Here is a 21,569-nt window from a genome sequence, read left to right as displayed (position 1 = left end):
AAAGCTGACTCGCTAAACCGCGCAATTTGCGCGATCACTCGTATTCGATGCATTCAGTTTGTACAGAACCGTAACTGCCGCACCCCAAACCCACAATTGGAGTGAGACCGAACTTGAATAGGCCCAACATTATTTCGTGAATGAACATATATAGGAATATTTTTGGAAACTTCATCCAGCTTTTTTCAATTTTTCTTCGCGCCTTTCGCGATTTAGCGAATCACTAGATTATTTTATGCCCTTTCCCCAAGAAATATGCATGATATGAAGACTTGGTCATTTCGGCGTTCGCCATTACCGCGCCACGACGAACCAACACATAATGAAGTTTAGGCTAACATGGGCCTACGAAAAGTGTGCCAAAAAATTAGACAGCGAGAAAACCCTGACCGAAAAGACCATTTTGGCCCTTTGTTGATCGAATATTTCGATATATATATGTTTGATTATCCATAGGTGCCTAAATTGCTGGTAACGTATCTCGCTGTCCTGGCAATCTATACCCCACAGGAGAAATGCCATATCACAAAAAAAAATTATTTGCCAGTGAAGAAATGCCAGTTTGGAATCGTGAGCGTCTGTTAGTTTAGTACGCCCAAGTGTTTCAATATCTATATTAACCATAACAGACGCCAAATAATGGCATGCTACGATATTACTCCAACCAGCCCACCCGTATAATTGTGTAATTATTAACGACGAGCCCTAAATTTTCCAAGACGACACCTCACTCAGCTCTCCGAAAAAATCTGATGATTCTGGAAGGAAAGAATATTCAAGCAATTATCAATATTATTCACCGATTCAGTGATGAATTATGAAAAATTTTCGTGCTTGACACGATGTGGTTACATAAACTCTTTGCCTACACTAAGTAGAATGAATGTTCTCACAAGTAGGTCTGCTGCTGAAAACGTCCATCCAACTGTGAGGTCTGGCATATGTTTTGATTCATCACCCTGTGGGTGCTTCATTCCCTGCGAATGGCCAAGACCAACGGGTTTTGGGGGTTGTCTGACGAAGTGCTTTCGTCGGCCATGAGATTGTGGATGGCCAGGTATAGCTTTTGTCAGGGGTTTTCGCGCGGCACATTGTATTCGCAGTTACCGGAGTAGCCCACGTCTGGTGGCAGTGGGCAATGAGCAAGGTAGCACCTTAAGGTGCATGGTTAGACTCCGAAACTTTGCTTCTCTCGATATTGGGGAAGAGAAGAATAATATTGGAGTTGACGTGCTAGGTTAAATCCACGGCCTTCGGCACGAAAGACAGTAAAAGACTCTCGGCGGTAGAACTTTTCTCTGGGCCAGGCAATTTTACCTAGACTCAGCAGACTCACTACAGTCAAATCACATGGATGCCTTCTTGAACAAAAGTAATGACGATCAAAACCCGAAAAGATCACTCTCTATCGTCATATAGGCCTACCTGCAAGAAAACTGTGGAATACTTTACATTTTGGTGAATTTCAATTTTCCGAAGTCCACTGGTCCGTCAAATAATTTTTGAAATTTTTCCGGTCCACGAGTTGAAAAAGGTTGAGAATCACTGGTCTATAAGATAACCTAACCTAAGATATTAGGAACAAACAGTTTTTCATTGGACATTAGGCTAAGGTAGATGACATATTACAGATATCGCACTTCTTTGTCTCAGCCTCCTCTTATCCATCCATGACATCGCATTTGGTCTTGTGTGTCACATTGTACACTATCGGTCATGAGCGGATAGAAATAATAAAACTGCCAATTAGAACTACTGCTGCAACTAGTATTTCAAGTGTGTAACCACTACGTCATGAGAATTTCTCTTATGTCCTCCGCCTTCGATCAGTTTGTTTGTTTGTTTTGGAGGTTTATGGTGATTCGACTACACTGGTCGTTTTATACCAGGTCGATATTCTTATATTTTTGCATACGTATTTACCGACTTGAGGGACGGCTCACTTCTAGGGTTTAATAAAACACCGCTTACGCAGATCGTGTGGTGAGAAGGAGCCTAAATAAACCTCCATTGGAGTCGACCTCGGTCGGAATCGAGCCCGCAATCCATTGGTGGTTTGCGGCTGTGTTTTCCTTCGATCAGTCTAATTGTTTGTATTATGCCCGAGATCGGTTAGCATCAGAACAGTGGTTCTCCACAATGGAACGTGTGCCACATAGCTTTATTGAAAAACAGTCAAAGGAATAATCTATACGTCGTCCTTTGTTACAATAAGTGAGCCGTGTTAGCTTGTGCTGAGTTAGGCTGCTGTAACCATATATATCTTTGCATGCAAACTCAAGCCAAACGTCTAATTTAAATCACACACCCGAGCGTATCAGTTTTCAATTTGTAATGTCACATACGGGGTGAAAGTGTTTTCAAGTATTCGTCGCCGCACAAATCACATTGCACGCATATGAATAAAGAAGGCCATAGCAAACAACGCCTTCATATTGTGGTTTCAAAATATAAATGGAAAATAAAACAAAAACTCCTCAAATCAAGCTAAATATTACACCGCAACTTCACCGCTCACAGTGCCTTTTACAGTTACGAACGTCCTTTTTGCTTGCGTGGCCTTTTTCCGACAAAATGGCACGTTTTTGGCTAGATAAATTAGAGCGGCTACGAAAAGTATGAGAAAGATATCGTGGAAGATCAGGGCAATGGTTGAACCTCCCACGTCCGGCCAGAAATAGTAGGAAGGGTCGTGGTCGCCGCTTTGATTCACGTAGACGTGTACGGTGTCTGGCAAGTCACCTTTGGATAGAATTGTAAATAAGTATAATTAGCTTATTACAACTGAAAATCTGCCTGAGAGTGTAAGTGAGGATAACTGGCACATCGCCCCAAAGTCATTACCCGACATTTATCTTGGTTTGTACTAGCCCAAACGCCTTATAATCGCACAAAATACGTCACGCATCAAATAATCAGCGTTGTTCCAGGGTTGCCAAGAGATGTTTTCAGATGTTCATCATTTTAGTAGTATGGCTCACAGGAAGATGACCTACTTTAAACAGTAAGAAACATTTGGTATCCGATACGTAACTTTCTGTTACCCGAATATGCAAGAGTGCCAGACACTTTATGGTGCTAATAATGATAATAATATTAAATAGGGTTCTGGAGGTACAAAACCTATTTATGGTAACAAACAATGCACTCATATTGGCAAATTCATTCACACCGAAGCTTTCGCTGCTCTGCACTGCATACCTATATTATTTATAAATTTTGTTTATGTTTCGGATTTGGTTCCCCGCCCCAGATAAGAGCCTGTCACAAAATTTCGAGTCGAATATGAGTATACGCTGCGATAATAACAACACTAATATTAATAAAAAATTGACACCAGCCATAACTGTCAACCCTAACAGCCAATCACCCCCACCCCGTGACATCAGCTAATTGGAAGCTATACACTCAAGCCCGGTGAAAAATATTTGTCGTTCGAATATGCTAACGCAACATTGAATTGTAAATTACCATCCATACAGCAAATGCCACATTTTAAATTATATTACTATTCATATACTTTTCGGATCTTACCTACTCCCCCATTCCCTTGCGGGGACTGCGTAATGATTGGGTTCACCGGCCCGAAATCAGAACATCCACCAGGACAGGCGCACACGGTCTTTAAGATGAAGTCCTTGAAATTAGTAATGAATGAGATACAGCAAAGATGAATGTGCAAACATGATAAGTCACGCGCTGTCAGAAAGCGAGATTTTACTATTGGCGAAGAAACACAAAATGATTTGAGGAAGTTTCCTACCAATATTTTTATTGTGGTCTCATAAAAGAATCATATTTGAACGTTTCAAGTCAATAACCTCTTACTTAGCATGTATGAAGTGATAGTGACGGGTAAACAAATACTCGACACAATTCAAAGTACTCGATTCGGATATTTGAATCAGCCAGGATGTACTCCTATACATGTACAAACTTTTATATGACATAGTTTTTTTTTCAATAATACGGTCATCTCCAACAAAAACTGCCCAGACAGTTGGTAGGAATACTCATAGCTATATATTCTTTTATTTTTAGCCGGTTGGCATTGTTTGATTTGACAATGTATCATAGGAAACACTTACGTATTCGAGCGTCACCAATTCACCAATAAATTCAAATTGTGCTTCCATTGCGTATGGGTCGCAAATAAGCAAAACCTTTGAAGACCTGCGGTACGATAAATGAAAATACAATTATACCATTTCAACATATATATATATAATGAATGAACAATGAGCATATTGTAACCAAATATTGTGATTGCAATGTACGTGACAGCAGAAAACAAGCGATTTATATAGGCTATATTTTGTACAGAGTGGACTAAGCTTAGTATAGGATGGGAAGTAAAAGAGTCGATATCTGATGCATTACTTGATGTTCAATTCATTTTTACTTATTCATAAAATGGCATCCATCTACTCACCCTAGGTAAGAATTTTTAGAAATTCAAGTATTATTCTATTGTGGATCAAAAACAGACATTTTTCCAAATCATCGAATCGCCGGTATTTGGAAAATTGTGACTTCTGACCAGCCTTTACGGAATCAATACCATATGTTCAAGCTAGGTATTTTCTAGTTTGCCTAATGTCATGTATATAAGAAAAAAAATGTTAAGTACATCTCGATCGCCTGCTCACTGTCGATACCTACTACTATCCTCAGTACGCTGGAATAACAAACTCGAAAATAATACCTAACATAATATACCTTATATTGTCTCCGGAATCATAGTGTATACTTAGCCCGTCAACATTTGAATATTTGAAATCTGCAGTCCTCTGAACGCCCAAATCATGCCCCGCAGTTTCAAATGAATTCACTTGACCAACCTAAGGATGCATCACACTGAGGTATGCGGTAGTCACATTTACGGTATATTGATCTATTTTACCGCAAGATCCACATAATACAGCAGGCTGAATTCTGTACAGGGATTGTATTTGTAGAACCAGCCGTCCAAGCCGTTAGCAGTGTATGCGGCGTCTGTCAGCGATTCTCCCTTCAAACCGATGCTTCTGAGATTCACTCTACCGGTGCCGTCAGTCATTTCACACCTAATCAGCAAAAGTAGCATTGATGCCTATGATTGTATGATTATGCAAGGATCTCCAGTTATCACCAAGGGCAAACGCCGCGTCATAGAGGTCTGGAGAGCAGTCGTGAACTTGACAAGAATTATTTTCACGAATATATGAAAGGCTATTTTGGAGACTATGGGTATTGATTGGAGGGTGTTTTGGGATAATACTCAAGCCAATGCAGCGCTACGCCAACCCGCGTGATAAAATTAGAAGATGGTGGACTGCATAACATTTACAAGACCTAATCTTGTGGCCTAACCATAAGAGATGTAGCAGTGGGTTTGGGAAATCATGCCTATGTTCAGATATGGTTATGTTACCATTATGCAGGTATACCTGAAAATCGGCACCGTTTTATGACGAGTATGATGATCGAGGGTATATAGTTGGATTAATTGTACGTCGGAAGCGTATCGTTAAAACATTTGAATGAATATGGATGCTAACAGGTTGCTGATACGCACGTGCACGAATCGAGTTTGGTACATTGAGTCGATCCAGGTGGGTCTACTGTCCCATCTTCGTCGCAACCACCTGGGCATGCGCAGGGTGACGTGAGCATGAATTCCTGGGTAAAAAATAAGATATGGTATGCAAAGTCTGCAAATTAGTTACGCCTTACATATTCCGATGAAGTTGTTTGGCCAATCACTTGGAACTTATGCGAGTCGCTATTCGGTTCGCAAATGAGTAGCACTCGGGAAGATCTGAAATGAAATAAATGATTGCGAATTAAGGAGCTAGTCATGATACCAGGGAAAGCTGAGTCCCAGCTAATCTTGGATTTGAAACGTATTCAAAATCAAGACGCATATGGCATTACAAAATAACAAAAGATATGCAAGTTTAGAACGAGATTTCCATCGCACTTTGAATATATGATTTCAATATTTCGTATTCGCCGATCATCAAATACAGTTCCGATAATGTGGAACTATGGGGTTTTCTTCATTTCTAGCTGTAGGCCTACTAGAGGGGAGTTTCGATGAAAGTAATTTTCTTTTATTTGGTCGAAATCGCGGGCTTCCATCAGCGGGTCTGATATAAATTGATATGCAGGCCTATCGTAACTAAATTTCAACATCGTAACTGTGACAATCTAGGTATTGAAATATTTGTGATACGATATAAACGGAAGATGGTACTGAAGGAACCGTCTCATGATCCCAGACTGAAACTGGCTAGGATAAGTAATACCGTATACCAGATCCCTACATCAATAGATCGTAATCGTGGTAGTTGGAGCTCCTGTTCATTATACATGTATGCTATATTGAATAAGACGGGTAGAGTGGATTTCATTGGATATGATCATGATTCAACAGGACAGATTCGCAGTCAGAAAAGTGATAATTTGAAAGTTAAACAAAAAATGTATAGCAACTCTCACCTATACCGGTCAGTAGACTTGTACGAAATTGTTAAACCGCTGGCTTCGTCGTACATGAACTTGGCAGAACTTTGAACACCCAGTTCGTAACCATAATACCCGTATAAATCGGTAGTTTGAGCAATCTGACGAACATTAGAGTGAGTTACAGATGATATAACGCGTGTTTAAAGCCAGATCATGTGTCCGTATTGTTTAAAGGTAAATACTGGATATTCTAGTTTATTCCATATATACGGAATCAATATACAGCTTATTAACGCCCATATTTTTACAGTTGTAAGCATGATTCAATTCTATTGGTGTTTACTTGGTGTAGGTATATAGGCAACTTATATATTTGAAAAAAAAAGATATTATCTTATTTCAGTCTGTGAGAAAACTACTCATTGGATCTTAAATTGGGTATACGGGAAATTTTCCTACTTATTACCTATTTCTGGTACTTTTTTGTTATCATATGGCATATTTGTAGACTATATGTAATGCACATATTTCTAAGCATGATGCTAACAACGTTATATTCATTGTCAACACCCACTCAACATTGGTGGTGTTCAAAAATTACTTTCTTACCCAAATTGTACTGGCTACATGATAAAATTGTTAGGTTAACTTATTTAAGCCTGTACACCAAATTTGGTTTATTTCCAACCGATAACTGCATTGCTACAATTTATTATGTAATAATAAATAAATAAAAGCAGAAATTTTCTGTTCTTCCTATAAAATTGTGAGGTTGTCTATATAGAAACCATGCTCATCAAATGTGGGTCAATTCCAACCAGTGAAAGCGGAGTTAGGGCCGTTAAAAAATCTTGGATTTGAATAAAATAGTATTTACGGTGGCCAATTCTTTGATTATTTATCATAGGTGTGCCCACCGTAAATACTATTTTATTCACGTCTAAAGATTTTCGACGACAAGAACTCCGCTGCTACTGATTGGAATCAAGTCAAATTTGATGAGCATTGTTTCTATACACAACCTAACAATTTCATGAGGTGAACAAAAAATTTTGAAATTTTGTTCTACTATTTTTATGAAATAAATGAAAAACTTTTTTCTCCTGTAGCTATGCGGCTACAGGTTGGAATTGAACCAAATTTGGTGTGCAGGCTTCAATTAGGTAACCTAACAATTTCATCAAGTAGGCAGTATAATTTGAGAGAAAAGTCATTTTTGAACACCCCTACTAAATATGTATACCTCAATCACTAAATTTTATATTCGCCACCCTGGTTCATGATGTGATCAAAGGTCAGCCATCGCTACTATCTTACCGCTGTATCGTAGTATCCTTGGAAATAAAATCCTTGGCATGGGTTATATTTGTAATAATATCCGTCATCCCCGTACTCCGTAAATGCAGAGTCGTACAAGTAGTAGTCTTGCAATGAAAGAGATTGCAGGTTAATTTGTCCTGTACCATCTGACATCTCACACCTGAAGTTAAGAGTCGATGTATAATCATGACTATATAATTGGGAATTGACATCTGTTCGTATTACGTGCAGGAATCCACGTAGTCACACGTGCCATCATCACCGCCTCCTGGTGCCATTGTAGGCAACGGGTTAATAAGTCCGTTGTCATCACAAAGTCCCGGACAAGCGCACGGTGAAGTCAATATAAAATCCTGAAGAACGTGAATTGATGAGCTCGTAACATAAGAATTTAGGTATTGACGTATTTTTTGTTGAACATTGAATTCTATGAGAATAATTATCTACGACAAACTGGTCCGTGAATTCTTTAGAAATTCATCCTCATTCAACTTCTATTTTTGTAATTTTTGAGTCTTTATATGCCTTTCGGGGACAGGAAACATATACTACGAACTTCTAATACGAATCCAATATATTCAATATTCTACAGCAGGATCCCTAAAATAATACAGGGAGGTAGCCTAATAAACGATTGCTATCCAGAGAGTAGATATGGGACGATATACATATAACAGTTCAAGATCACAGATGACATTTGATCAATCCTAAAACGAAGCACACAAGGAAAAAGTGATTGTAAATAATTACTAGTACTATACAAATATGAGTCAAAAAATCGGAACGCAAATGCACGAAAATAACAATATCGCGACTTACATATTCTAAAATGATAAGTTCACCAACGAATTCAAAAACATTTGAATCGACTTCGGATTGACAGACCAGTAATACGCGAGACGTTCTGAAAAATAGCAGAGATCGCTTGTTGTAATCTAAAAATAGATTTTCCAGAAAATGCACAATACTTGTTTTATTGATCACATGCCTATATAGCCTATCATATATGGGTATCATGCCTAAATTCCGTGGAGAGATGAAATTATTCTTAAAATAGTAAAAGAACATAAATAATATACCTAAGCCCGTCGTAGGCTGTATAAAGAATGGATAGACCCTTTGCATCGTCATAAGTGAAATAGGCTTTGCTTTGGACTCCGAGGTCAAAACCATAAGATCCGACGCTGTCAGACTGAAAAAGCTGAGAAAGGGTGTTAACGATCAATGAATTTCATAATCCTCGATCAATTTCTATTCTATAGACTCGGGCTGCAACCGTGCGTTGCAGCTCCAATTGGGGTCACAAAACATGATTTTGGGGTAACGAAATATGATTACTTGCGAAGACTTGGATGCGATGATGGACAATCAGCTGAATACAAGGTGTTCTGTGAATCGCTTTCTATGCATTTCATTGCTTTCATACGCTTTTCCCTGAAAGGAGTGGCCACACACGGAGTGCAGCAATTGATACTGATAAGCTAGATATGTTCTCACAACCTCAGACGAAGATATTCGTTTTATTTAGGGCCTTGATATTCCAAATAAAGCAATACTGTAAATATGTACCGATCAATATCGTCCAAACTAGAAATCATAGGAAACTCACAGCCAAGTCAGAATATACATAGTACGAAAATCCGTTACAGGGATTGTATTTGTAAGTCCAGCCATCAGTAGCGTACACCGAAAATGCTGATTCACCAAGGTAGCCCAGACTTGGCTCCAACCCCAGACTGTGTAGATTCACTTGTCCCGTACCATCCTTCATATTACATCTTAATTCACAAAATCATGAATGAAGAACAGGTAAAAGGCATCTTTAAAACTACAAGCTGCAATGAATAATTCAGCAACTTCCGTATTCACCTCTCTCCCTCGGTATGCGGGCTACAGACATCTATAGACCTAAATCTATTAAGTTTGCCGATGAACAATGCGCGACATGTTTAAGACATTAATTCGTTCGATTTGAAAATTCAACTATGATACGATGTATCCGCTAACTGACTAACGCATCAATTGAGACGTAGTCGATAAATATGATGTTACAACAAATAAGCCGATAATTTCGAGGGGGCATATGTATATTCAGGACCCCTGCCTATACACCACTGGTTTCTACCTATATCTACTGTGTTCGAAGGTGTCAGGAACATCTTATATGCGCACTATATACTTAAGTGGTATGTAATGAATTGATCAAAATGCCAAATCTGACCCGTTCGAAAGGAATAATTGATGTGGAAGAAACAGAATGGGAGGGAAAAAGAAGTTGGCTTACGTGCAGGAATCCACGATTTCACAAACGTCGATTCCTGGAGGCTGCGTTGCTCCGATAATACCATTATCGTCACATGCGCCAGAACATGCGCACGGAGACGTGAACGAAAAGTCCTGGAAATATAGCCGTACACACGGTTATCAAGAATTTAGTCGATACAACCGTTTCCAATTATTGATCGGTCTCAGCAACGAGATGATGAGGTCGCACAATTGATGACATATTTCGGAAGGAATTCCATTTCATGCAAACATTGCTATGGCAGCCATAGTACACCCAGTAGTCAAATCATTGATGAGAAAAATTGTTGCCTGGTTATGAAGAGCTTCTTGGTGGTACAGAACTTCATTATAAATTGAATGGTATATTCATTTAAATATGCATATACTATTCAATTGTAGAAGCTGGTTATCTGCAATATTACTTTTAGAATAAGTAGCTGATTTAATAAAGTAAATGAAGCAGCTTCTTGGAGGTACAGAAATTCAATATGCAATTGAATGTACTATTCAACCCATAGGAAATATAACTCGACGATTCAAGCTTAAGGGTCTTACGTATTCCGTGGTTACCAACTCTCCGAGAAAGTTCAAGATGTGAGTCGTGGTCCCTGGAGCGCAGATTAGCAGCACACGTGATGTTCTAGAACACACCGTGAAACAAATTTGCATATATTATAGTTTATTGCACATTCTTTCACAATATCTGTCGTGGCACAACGCAGGCTGTAGGTTTGCCAACGTGAAACAGCAATTCCAATTGAGCCGATGGTAACGAATGCGGTGTTGGTGTATAATACAGATAGGCCAAGTGACTGAGAGCGTGCCGCCAATCATATAGAAGAGTATATGTATTTATTGCCTTTTTGATCGTTTCATAGAACATACACTAAACGCGGTGCAAATAACCATCATCAGTTGAAAGCATCAATTTTACCATAATAATAATATTAATGTATTGCATTGGAAAGACTGGTGGTCAGCTACTACTGGAAGTGGCCTATAAAGGCAAACTGGAAGTATATAGGCCAAGAGTTGTTGATTAGATTTCAATAACAATAACTGATTTTGCAACTGTTGTCGCAACATCGTTAGGTGAGCGAGTTGCGCATAGTACGTATCAGTGTTGGGATGACTCGAGTCATGACTTGACTCGAGTCAGACTCGAGTTACCTTTTTCGCATGACTTGACTTGACTCGAGTCACTTTGCTAAAATGACTTGACTTGACTTGACTCGGCGTATCAGAAATGTGGATTGACTCGTGACTCGGAGCAAAATTCACGAGTCAATTTCAAGTCATCAAGTAACCGGTGTCGATAAAAATCACTGTATCTTGATTGTTCGCGAAACGCTTGCGTAACCCGTGAGAGCGACCAATCATTCAATGACCGTGCGTTTTACTGAGCCTCGATTGTTCTCTTACAAATAAATTGACCGCACACGCAGTGATCGAAGCTTACAGCTTACGTTGACGTAACTCTAGTAGTAAAGTAATAGAATAGCAAAATGTATATTTCTGTTCTCTGTTCTTACCTTAACCAAACCTATTGTTTTATTGGAATTAAAGTCGAATATAGTTTACATAGTCCTCAACCATTGGCGCAGGCTCGAATGGTATCATATCTATTTGTAAATGGGTAATGTATTGCATCTTGTCAATTCCAATTCTCTATTTTGGCTGGTAACTATAAGCTGATGCTATGCAATTACGTAGTTCAATAGCTCTACGTATATGTGAGCGAAGCAGCGCCTTCTTGCGTGCATATTTAACTCTATATTCGCTCATCGTTTCGGAATCAAAGACTACTCAATCTGTATATCAGACAGTTAGCAAATTGCAATGACGTGATCATGCCTCATACATACGTCGAAAAGGCAACTTGACTTGAAATGTGACTTGACTCGTGACTTGACTTGACTTGACTCGACTTGACTCGAGTCACCTCCAAAAATCGAGTGACTTGACTTGACTCGAGTCACCTTTGAAAATTGATTGACTTGACTTGACTCGAGTCAAAATGTTCAATGACTCGAAATGACTCGTGACTCGAAGGTAGTGACTTGATCCCAACACTGGTACGTATAATAAACCATAGGGCATGGACTAGTCAAAGTGCTAAACAACAATATCGTATATTAGCCTGCATATGTCCCCGTGAGTAAACGCATGTAGCTATGGGGAAATTAAGTCACATCGATTACAGCAGTCCTTATTAAACATATTCTCCCGATGATCTACATGTTGAATTTTGCGGCAACAGACTATGCCATTGCCTCGTTGTTACCACAACACTAAAATATCGCTGACACAGGCTCATTCTATATATCCAAGCTTACAGCCTACCTTAATGTGTCTGCAGCCGTATAATGTATTGACACTCCGCTGGATTGAGAGTAATTAAAATAAGCTGATGCTTGGACGCCAAGATCGTAACCGGCGTAACCGTATTCATCAGTCTGAAATATCTGGAAAATAACATTTTGATCAAGCATTCTTTAGTAGCTTCTTCAGATTGACTAGAAATGGAATCCTATCATGGGTGTAGAGCAACTATTACAGATACAGCCAGTGAAGCATATTCCTGAACGATATGGAGACAAGGTAGACCAGGCCTCCCAATATGAAAATGATTACTCACTGATCATTGTACTAAAATCAAGTAATTTTGTAGTAAAATAAGCTTAGTTCACGTCGCTAATAGGCCTGTCACAGACGTTCATAGTAACTTATTTTAAAATATAATTTTACTGATCATTTAGTTTTACCGCCAAATAGACTATACGCGGTCCCGTTTCAATTTTTTTTTATCCATACTTATCTTTTTAAGTACACAGTTTTGAATAAAGTTTATTTTGGTTCAACACAGTTAAACCTATGCAACATTAAGACAGCAAAATATCAAATCTTCCGTTTTATTCGGGACAAATGATGACCTATGTCTTGTCCGACTATCCCCATACCATAACATCTTTCTCAAATATAAGCCTGCAGCTATTTTGATGTTGATCCGGCACTATGTGTACTTATATGCTCTGAGACGTTGTGCATTCTTGTATAAGGTGTCATAGACATGTGCATTTTACTTGCTTATGAATATCATTTAAATTATAGGACTATATGATATGAAACCGTCAGTTTATACAAATGTTTTATACATTGAGTAATCGTATACGACATTTAATAATACTACATATAAGGGATGGTGCGGACTAGGGGATGGTGTGAACCTCTGAAAGGTTCAGGTTCGTGTGAACGCGAACCTTTTTAAAAGGTTCTGACTGAAAGCAATTGTGGTGATTCAGCACCTTTGACCACTAGAACTAGATGGTGTTTATGATGATTGTTTTCTGATTGCCTTTACGTCGTGACTATTAAGTTCATCATGTACTAGTTGGGTGCGGCATCGTTTCTGTTCGTTGTACCTGCGTTAACTCTGTTTTATTGCCGTGTTATATTCAGATACACTAGCTTACTTTTATGTTAATAAAAGCCTAGGAACCGATCGTATTGAGTTCTATCAAAGGGTACAACAGCAATCGTGAACCTCATGACGTCACGTGAAGTCTTATTATCAATTCCAACCCCAAATTACAGTGACGTGATGTCCTAGTCAATGTAGTCATAGAATAATGTACACGATACCTAGCGACGACTCGGGCCACATAATACCACAATGCTGAAGTACATACTGACGTTTTAAACGTCGCCAAATGTATCGACTGAGGCAATCAAATGATATAATAATATCTTTCGTCGCTTTGCCAACAATTTTGACTCGGAGGGAATGCAAGGGAATGTAAGGTTACGCATTAACGGTCGAGGCCAGACCAGACGATGTATTCGGCGTCTGAGTATTGCTACGTTGATATTGAGCAGAGTGTAGAACGAGATTTTTATACTTACTACCGATATTACCCCATTAACAAGTTATACAGCAGTGGCCAACACCCCAGTCGCATGAATTTGGTTTTTTATGATACAATAAACATATGAAATCAAGATTGACCCCGTGCGTCCGCTAGATTATTTACATCAGACAACGATATCAATTTCCTTGATTGGTTGAATAAGCATCGATCAATCAATAAATCAATCGTCAGATTATATTTTCATCTGCCCAAGACACACACACACACACACACACACACACACACACACAATGTAAAATGAGATATACAAGGCACACAATGCGATGAAATGAACAGATAGACGGATGCCGAACGATCCACCAGTTGGGGTCTCCTGAACTGGCAACCACCTCGGCCAAGTGCCCGATGTCACTGTCTTTTTCGATGTTATTTGTTCTTCGTCGGTCCTTTTTAGAAGCTATTTCTGGCTCTTTTTTTCTGGACTTTTTTGTCGCTGTGAGAACATCATTCGCTGACTACCTACCAGTGTTGGGATCAAGTCACTACCTTCGAGTCACGAGTCATCTCGAGTCATTGCACATTTTGACTCGAGTCAAGTCAAGTCAATCGATTTTTCAAGCTGACTCGAGTCAAGTCAAGTCACTCGTTTTTTGGAGGTGACTCGAGTCAAGTCGAGTCAAGTCAAGTCAAGTCACGAGTCAAGTCACAATTCAAGTCAAATTGAATTTTCGAAGTAGGATTGATGATGCAGAGTCATAACGTTTTGCTAACTGGGTGAAAGACAGATTAATTGGCCATTTGTCTTGAATCAAATAACGAATATGAAGTTAAATATACTTGCATAAAGGCGCTGTATCGGTCGCGCACACGTAGAACTGCCAATAAAATACGTGAGTAATTGCATAGCAACATTTTACAGTCTGGTATTATCAGCCTAAATAGAAGATAGAATACAAGCCTCAAAAAGTTGAAACGAATCGCTATGGTACAATTCACTACGTCCATCTATAACACATCAGTGTGATTATATACGCATGGAGTATGTTCGTTCGATTTAAACTAATCAAGGGGATTGGTAAAGGTGAGCCCTGCGTAAAGCACAATCTAAGCACTGAGTCGTCTTTGAAACAAAGATATGTCGCTATTAGATTAATCTACAACGACGACGTAAGCTGTGATCGTCTCGTTTGAGGTCAATTTATTTGTGATGTAACAATGGAGGATCAGTGAATGATTGTTTGCTCTCACAAGTCACGCCGGCGTATCGCGAACAATCCGAACATACTTAACATAGGGTGATTAAATCGACACCGTTTACTTGATGACTTAAAATTGACTCGTAAATTTTGCTCCGAGTCACGAGTCAATCCACATTTCTGAAGCGCCGAGTCAAGTCAAGTCAAGTCATTTTTGCAAAGTGACTCGAGTCAAGTCAAGTCATACGAAAAAGTGACTCGAGTCTGACTCGAGTCAAGTCATGACTCGAGTCATCCCAACACTGCTACCTACAGTCCTACATGTAGCATATTTGGCTCTTGATGTTGTGTGATTTCGGGTAAAGCTCACAGCGGAGAGTCACAAAATATTCATAAACGGAAAGATGGATATTTTGAGCAAACTATTGCAACAAAGCGAGTAAAATTTTGAGATTGTCAGGGTGCATGCTCGTTTAGCGTTGATTTTTTAATGCTGACATCGCCATACATAGAGTTGCCCGCAGTTGAAATGCAATAAATTTCAACCAAAGATGTCGTAATGACGTGAAATTGTAATATTTGAAAAAGGTTTACAATGCAGAACCTACCAAGGTTTGTTTGTGAACGTGAACCTCTAAATTTTTGAGGTTCACACACAGAACGCGAACTTGAGCCTCACGCTCACACCATCTTTACTACAGAGTCGTCGCTTGCTATCGTGTACATAAATATAATGCTCGACTCAAATGTAGCAATATGACGTCACGAGACATCATAGGTTCACGTTCTCGTTCACAAAGAACCTTTCACGGGTTCGCATTGTAAAGACGACATCCACAAGCTTATTATTTGCTCTCATTAAGTGAGATATACATCGTTGCGGTACCGTTTACAACCTGCATGGGAAATATATCTTACTGTATTTTATCTGCGTTTCAGTTTCAGCTAACCAGTCTTATATTGACTTTTCAATATTTACCAATTTCAATATTCGAACTTTATAACAGGCCTTTATCAAGATGTAAACGCTTGAAAAAACCATCACCCTCATTTCACACATGCCTGGAACACGATATTTCATTCTACCGAAGTGGCGGAATTTGCCACCGTAAAGACTGCATTTGAAAAAATGGTCGAAATTTCCATTTAAGATTTCACGGCTTTTACCGGTCGGAATTGATCAAAATTTGGTGTGTACGTTTTTTTCAGGCAACCTGACAATTATCAGTTCTGAACAACCCTACTACATATGCAGTGTATTTCGTTTTAGATAACGTGTCGTTGCTGACCAAGCTCACAGCAGATGGTCACTGAATATTCACAGATGGAAAGCTGAATAGTTAGAGCAAACTTTGTTACAAAGAAAGTGAAATTTTTGCAATTGACAAGGCTCGTTTAGTGTTAAATATATTTCTATGCTGATAGCGCAATGCCGAGAGTGTTGATTGAGTATTGATGACTCAAATCATCAATGGTGTATCTCGAATTATTGTTACATACTGAAAATTGTTTGGATAAGAAAATACCTATTTAGATAATAAATTGCTAGCGCCGGAACTTTAAACTTCATTGGAATAGAAAATCGGCATCATCTGCTGTGAGTGAGGTCAAGAACCAGATTTCACAATAACTCTTTCTCGAGCTCCGAAATCGAGCTATACTTACCGCCAAATCAGTGAAGTACGACGCTGTGAAACCGTTGCACGGGTTGTATTTATAATACCAGCCATCTTGTCCGAGAATATTAAATGCTGAATCGTAAAGGGTCACGCCCTCCAATGCGGTTCCGTGAAGGTTAATTCTACCGGATCCGTCCGACATTTCGCATCTGCAAAAGGATAAAATCTTCAGTTGCCAAATCCTACCAGTTGTTGAAATAGGCGGTATTTGTAGGGGGACTCACGTGCACGAGTCTACTAAGTTACATATTTTTCCGTCACCGACGCTAGGAGGCGGTGTTGGTAGTGTAACGATCGGGCCATTGTCATCGCAGTATCCAGGACATGCACATGGGGTGGTTAATATGAAATCCTGTAGACGTTATCCGGTCATATATGAGTCACAGAATAATTGTGGAAAATTTGACTTACATATTCCAAGGTTATCAACTCCCCAACGTACTCGAATTTGTTCTCGTTCAGATTTTGCTGGCAAATGAGATTGACTCGCGATGACCTGTCAAAAGGTAATAGTTTCGGTCGTCGATGATCGCAATATCCAAACACTTGCTAAATAAAGTTTTTACATTTTGTGGATTTAGGAAGACAACTTCGTTTATACGAATGACGAGGGGTTTACAACAGAATGTATCGAAGATACCCCATATAGCTTATTAATATCAGTAGACATTGGATACCGGCAATACTTCTCGTTGACGTGAGTCTTCATGTATTGTCAAGAGTAATTTTATACCTACCTAGTCATGTCATCTATTGTATAGAATGGGAATAGATTTTAGATGGTTATTTCGAAATGCCGGTTCTTAGATACAACACGGTCCTAAAATATCTGATTGATCATGCTTACCCTGACAACTGCACTACAATAGGATAAAATAAACGAATCTTATTGTCATTATCGTTGGAAGACGCTAACACTTAATATCATGAGATATGTATCGCCACAATTTACGCTCAATGACTATAACATCACACCAGAAATAGGAAGTATATTCAGTTACTGTAATATAGGGATATTGTACGTGGTTTTTGTGACAATTCCGCTCATAAAAGTGATGGAAGCTTATTTAAAAATGTAACTTTTAATTTTCAAATTAGAATGTGAAGAATGTCATTAGCTTTGCCTAAAAACTCTGAAGTAGAAGGGAAAGTAGTCTATAAAATACAACCTCTTGACTATAAGGAGAGCATGTATAAGCAGAACTTTACTTTACTTACGTACTTCTTTACTGACTGCATCTTTTTAGGTGACACGAGCAACAAGACAGGAATACTTGAGAATAGCTAGTCAATGCTCGAAAGGCTTTGCTACTTTCAGAACTATAGGTGACGTTGTTTTAATATTGATCTTCTTTTCGACATGAACCTTCCGTTGGTATCCAGTCATTCGTGTAACATGTATCGAACCTAAGCCTTAATCGCTGACAACCGCGTTGATACAACACAAACCTGATGCCATCCAGTGATATGTAATGTATAGACAATCCGGAAGACTGGGCGTAACCAAACTGTGCCCGTGATTGCACTCCTAAATCATATGCAAATGCGGAGAACGCGTCCTGTTGAACAATCTGAAGCAAAAATCAAATCCACACGTTTCACGAATTGATATCGTTAAATCTTCCTCTATATTAGATATTTCGTTGTTTTCACAACATTGGGTGATATATACGTTTGTTTGTAAGCAATATTGGTGACGATATTTCAACTATGTATTCTACAGTCGAAAGATTGTTTAATTTATTTCCGCGGAGCATCTAATTCAGTGCTCTTCAACCGGGGTGGTCGTACACCCTAGGGTGTACCAGAATTTGCAAAGGGTGTACCACTCGGATGGGGTGTACAGGGGTGTACCAGATCCGAATTACAATGAGCCGATGGCTAGCTATCACAAAGGCAGGTTTATGGGTCAGTACAGGTTGACGAACAGGTTAATGAGCAATATGGTACGATGTTATCTCAAAGGTAATTCTCGGGGAATCTAGAACTCCTAGACTTCTAGATATTCCTGGGTAATACTGTACACCGCTTGATTGTGATGTCATAAGCAAATATTTCTCCTATTCATTTAGCCGTCGGCAATAGACCAATGGTTCCGTTTGGTGTTGGAAAGTATGCAGTTAACAAACATGTGTTCAGCTATAGCAGGGGTGGGCAATTATTTTATATAATAATAACACGGTTGAAACCGTGGCGGTTAATTAATGAAATAGGTATCTGCCGTCAGGATTCGAAACAATGTTAAATATGATACGTTTTTAACTCTTTTTAAACCTCTATCGACGATCTTCTATTAAGACACTAAAACAGTTGTTCTCGAACTTATTTTAGGAACGCCCCGCTTCATGATAGTGAAAATGTTCACGCCTAATCCAACGGATGGTTTAATGCCATGGAAGTTTATAGTTGTTGATGAGGGAATTCTATAATATCAAATTTGGACAATACACAGAGCAATAACTATACTATGAGCTTGGAGTAAATCGCGCGGAGCGCGAAAAAAAAATACATTTAACTTCGGCTTCGCGCCTCCCTTCAGATGCTTTCGCGGCCCCCAGTTCGAGAGCCACTGCACTGAAATGTATATGGGATAGTACAAAGCTTGGTCGCTTTGGTCGCTGTATTCCGAGTAGTGTGCAGCTCGAATAGCCTTGATGTTGAGCGAAGTTTGCAGTTTTCCTGAAGTTCGCCCTCTCTTGACCGAGAGATTTGTGTTTTTGTCATAATTCAAACCCTTACTTCCATCGACATGATTGGCAAAAACTAAAATGACGGGTCTACCCCTAACTCCAGTATACAAATATTAGTGCGCTAAACCCTCTATGAATTTCAGCTTTCGATTTCCTCTTTTTGACATGAACTTTCATCCTTTATGGGTGATAGATATTAGGTATGATGATGATGATGAGTCATATAGCAGTCGCGAGCACTGATTGACTGGTTTTACCAAATACAGATTTGGAAACGCCTCACGTTACGATTTGAAACTCGTACCGTATAATGCGTAATGTGACAATCGCAACTAAGAAGGTTTGACCTAAACTATGGAAAGAGTGATTTCTTATGGATTTAATTGTTGCTCATACTTTGCCACAATGCCTTTATTTGAAAGGAATGTAGGAAGCGTAGTCGTGACATATTAATGAACAGGCTTCAAAGCAAACGAATTGTCTGTTTAGTTGATACAGCCTAAATTTTAGTCCACGCATCATCATTAAAAAAGCAGGTTGTATGTTAAGAATTCCAAGCAACCTTTCGCGGGCCGCACAGAATGGCTTCGCGGGCCGCATTTTGCCCGCGGTCCGCACTTTGCCCAGGTCTGAGCTTTAGTCATTTGTCTTTAAGTGATTTTTGAGGAAACCGCCTTGATAGCTCAGACTTCTTGAATCGGTACTTCCTACCCGGCGTTAATAAATACCGCAATGCACATGAATGAAGTGACGTAGCCAGCCAGGGTCGAAACAGCTTCCATGTTGAAATCGAAACCCTTTTGTATTAAAATGCCGATTTTATATCCTATCTTTCGCCATACATTTGCAATTTAGTATTTTGTTATTAGTGATGCCAATTAGCGACAATAGAATGTGTATAGCGGCACACGATCTGAGGTTACTGACATCTCTTCCAGCCCATGTGCTACTATCGACTGTGTGTGGTGTGAGGCAGGCCTGATACGCAGTTGGCTGGTGCGCCTGCTATCATCGCTGATCTGAATTACCGCTTCTGCAGCGGTAGCTTTATTTACTTTCTCCCCAATACTGCTAAATTTAGGTTGATTATCGTTTGTAATGTCATGCTTTTTTGGGGCTGACACGAAATAAATTCCAATTTGCGTGACGGGCGGCCTAACTGGCTGCGAATAAACTCTGTGACCAAATACTATTTTATTCAAATCCAATTTTTTTTGACGGCAATAACTCCGCTTCTACTGGTTGGAATAGAATCAAATTTGAAGAACATCATTTTCATAGACAACAGAAAAATTTCAAATTTTTCGTTATTTATTTTTATATAATAAATAGAAACTTTCTTCTCCCGTAGCCATGCGGCTACTGGTTGGAATTGAACCAAATTTGGTGTGTAGCCTTAAGTTAGGTAACCTAACAATTCTATCAAGTAGCCAGTACGATTTGAGGAAAAAAGTCATTTTTGAAGACCCCTAATGAACAGGGGTGTACGAGTTTTGAGCAAACGTTAAAAGGGTGTACCACGTCGAAAAAGGTTGAAGAGCACTGATCTAATTGATGTTGCAAACAACTGTTACAGACCGGGTCAATATCAAGGGAATGTAGGTAAGAAAACGATTTATCCAAAAGGCTACATCAGAGACGATTTCCTTGAGGATGTTTTGATTTATCGCCAATACTACATGATGATACGAGCAGATGTGTTGTGACTAACACAAACACAAGCTCCCATACCTCACTCATGCTGCGGTCTACTGATTGGCTGATTTAGGCTGAGGCTAAAGTGCATGTTATATGTGAAATGTATACGCACGGCCAGATCATCGTACGCGTAGTACGTAAATCCAGAACACGGATTATAATAGTATAATCTGGAGTCACTTCCAACGAGCGTAAATGCGTAATCGGTATCTCCCTGTGAAGCGAGGCTGTGGAGATTCACTCTTCCTGTCCCATCAGCCATGTCACACCTGTAGAGAGAAAAGGAAAGCAGTGCAAAGTATAGTTCTACACCATCCATCCCGGAAAACTGAAAACATGGCGAAAATAAATGTGTATAGATAAATGTGCGAAAAAGCGGGA

The 21,569-nt window shown here is 39.3% G+C and overlaps 1 protein-coding gene across 1 annotated transcript in view; it reads right to left on the bottom strand.

Annotated features, from left to right (window-relative positions):
• Nucleotides 1–2,130: 2,130 nt before the first annotated feature.
• The window catches only part of LOC145453902 (uncharacterized), a 63,727-nt gene continuing 44,288 nt past the window's right edge, over nucleotides 2,131–21,569 (bottom strand). Inside the window, exons 26-46 of the mRNA XM_080331869.1 lie at nucleotides 21,301–21,457; nucleotides 18,250–18,371; nucleotides 17,212–17,296; nucleotides 17,025–17,152; nucleotides 16,787–16,949; nucleotides 12,400–12,521; nucleotides 10,612–10,696; nucleotides 10,055–10,167; nucleotides 9,380–9,548; nucleotides 8,850–8,971; nucleotides 8,590–8,674; nucleotides 7,996–8,123; nucleotides 7,768–7,930; nucleotides 6,484–6,608; nucleotides 5,716–5,800; nucleotides 5,558–5,661; nucleotides 4,904–5,066; nucleotides 4,720–4,841; nucleotides 4,089–4,173; nucleotides 3,535–3,637; nucleotides 2,131–2,742 (exon numbers count right to left, since the gene is read on the bottom strand). Coding sequence (XP_080187995.1) covers nucleotides 2,495–2,742; nucleotides 3,535–3,637; nucleotides 4,089–4,173; nucleotides 4,720–4,841; nucleotides 4,904–5,066; nucleotides 5,558–5,661; nucleotides 5,716–5,800; nucleotides 6,484–6,608; nucleotides 7,768–7,930; nucleotides 7,996–8,123; nucleotides 8,590–8,674; nucleotides 8,850–8,971; nucleotides 9,380–9,548; nucleotides 10,055–10,167; nucleotides 10,612–10,696; nucleotides 12,400–12,521; nucleotides 16,787–16,949; nucleotides 17,025–17,152; nucleotides 17,212–17,296; nucleotides 18,250–18,371; nucleotides 21,301–21,457 — 2,677 coding nt within the window. The 3' untranslated portion in view covers nucleotides 2,131–2,494. The remainder of the gene's footprint in view (nucleotides 2,743–3,534; nucleotides 3,638–4,088; nucleotides 4,174–4,719; nucleotides 4,842–4,903; nucleotides 5,067–5,557; nucleotides 5,662–5,715; nucleotides 5,801–6,483; nucleotides 6,609–7,767; nucleotides 7,931–7,995; nucleotides 8,124–8,589; nucleotides 8,675–8,849; nucleotides 8,972–9,379; nucleotides 9,549–10,054; nucleotides 10,168–10,611; nucleotides 10,697–12,399; nucleotides 12,522–16,786; nucleotides 16,950–17,024; nucleotides 17,153–17,211; nucleotides 17,297–18,249; nucleotides 18,372–21,300; nucleotides 21,458–21,569) is intronic.

This window comes from Botryllus schlosseri, chromosome 13 (genome assembly GCF_051294905.1).
Source record: "Botryllus schlosseri isolate E-star chromosome 13, Bs_hap1, whole genome shotgun sequence".
Lineage (NCBI taxonomy): Eukaryota > Metazoa > Chordata > Ascidiacea > Stolidobranchia > Styelidae > Botryllus > Botryllus schlosseri.
The sequence above is the reverse complement of the archived record's forward strand: the minus strand, read 5'-3'. Positions and strand labels throughout refer to the sequence as shown.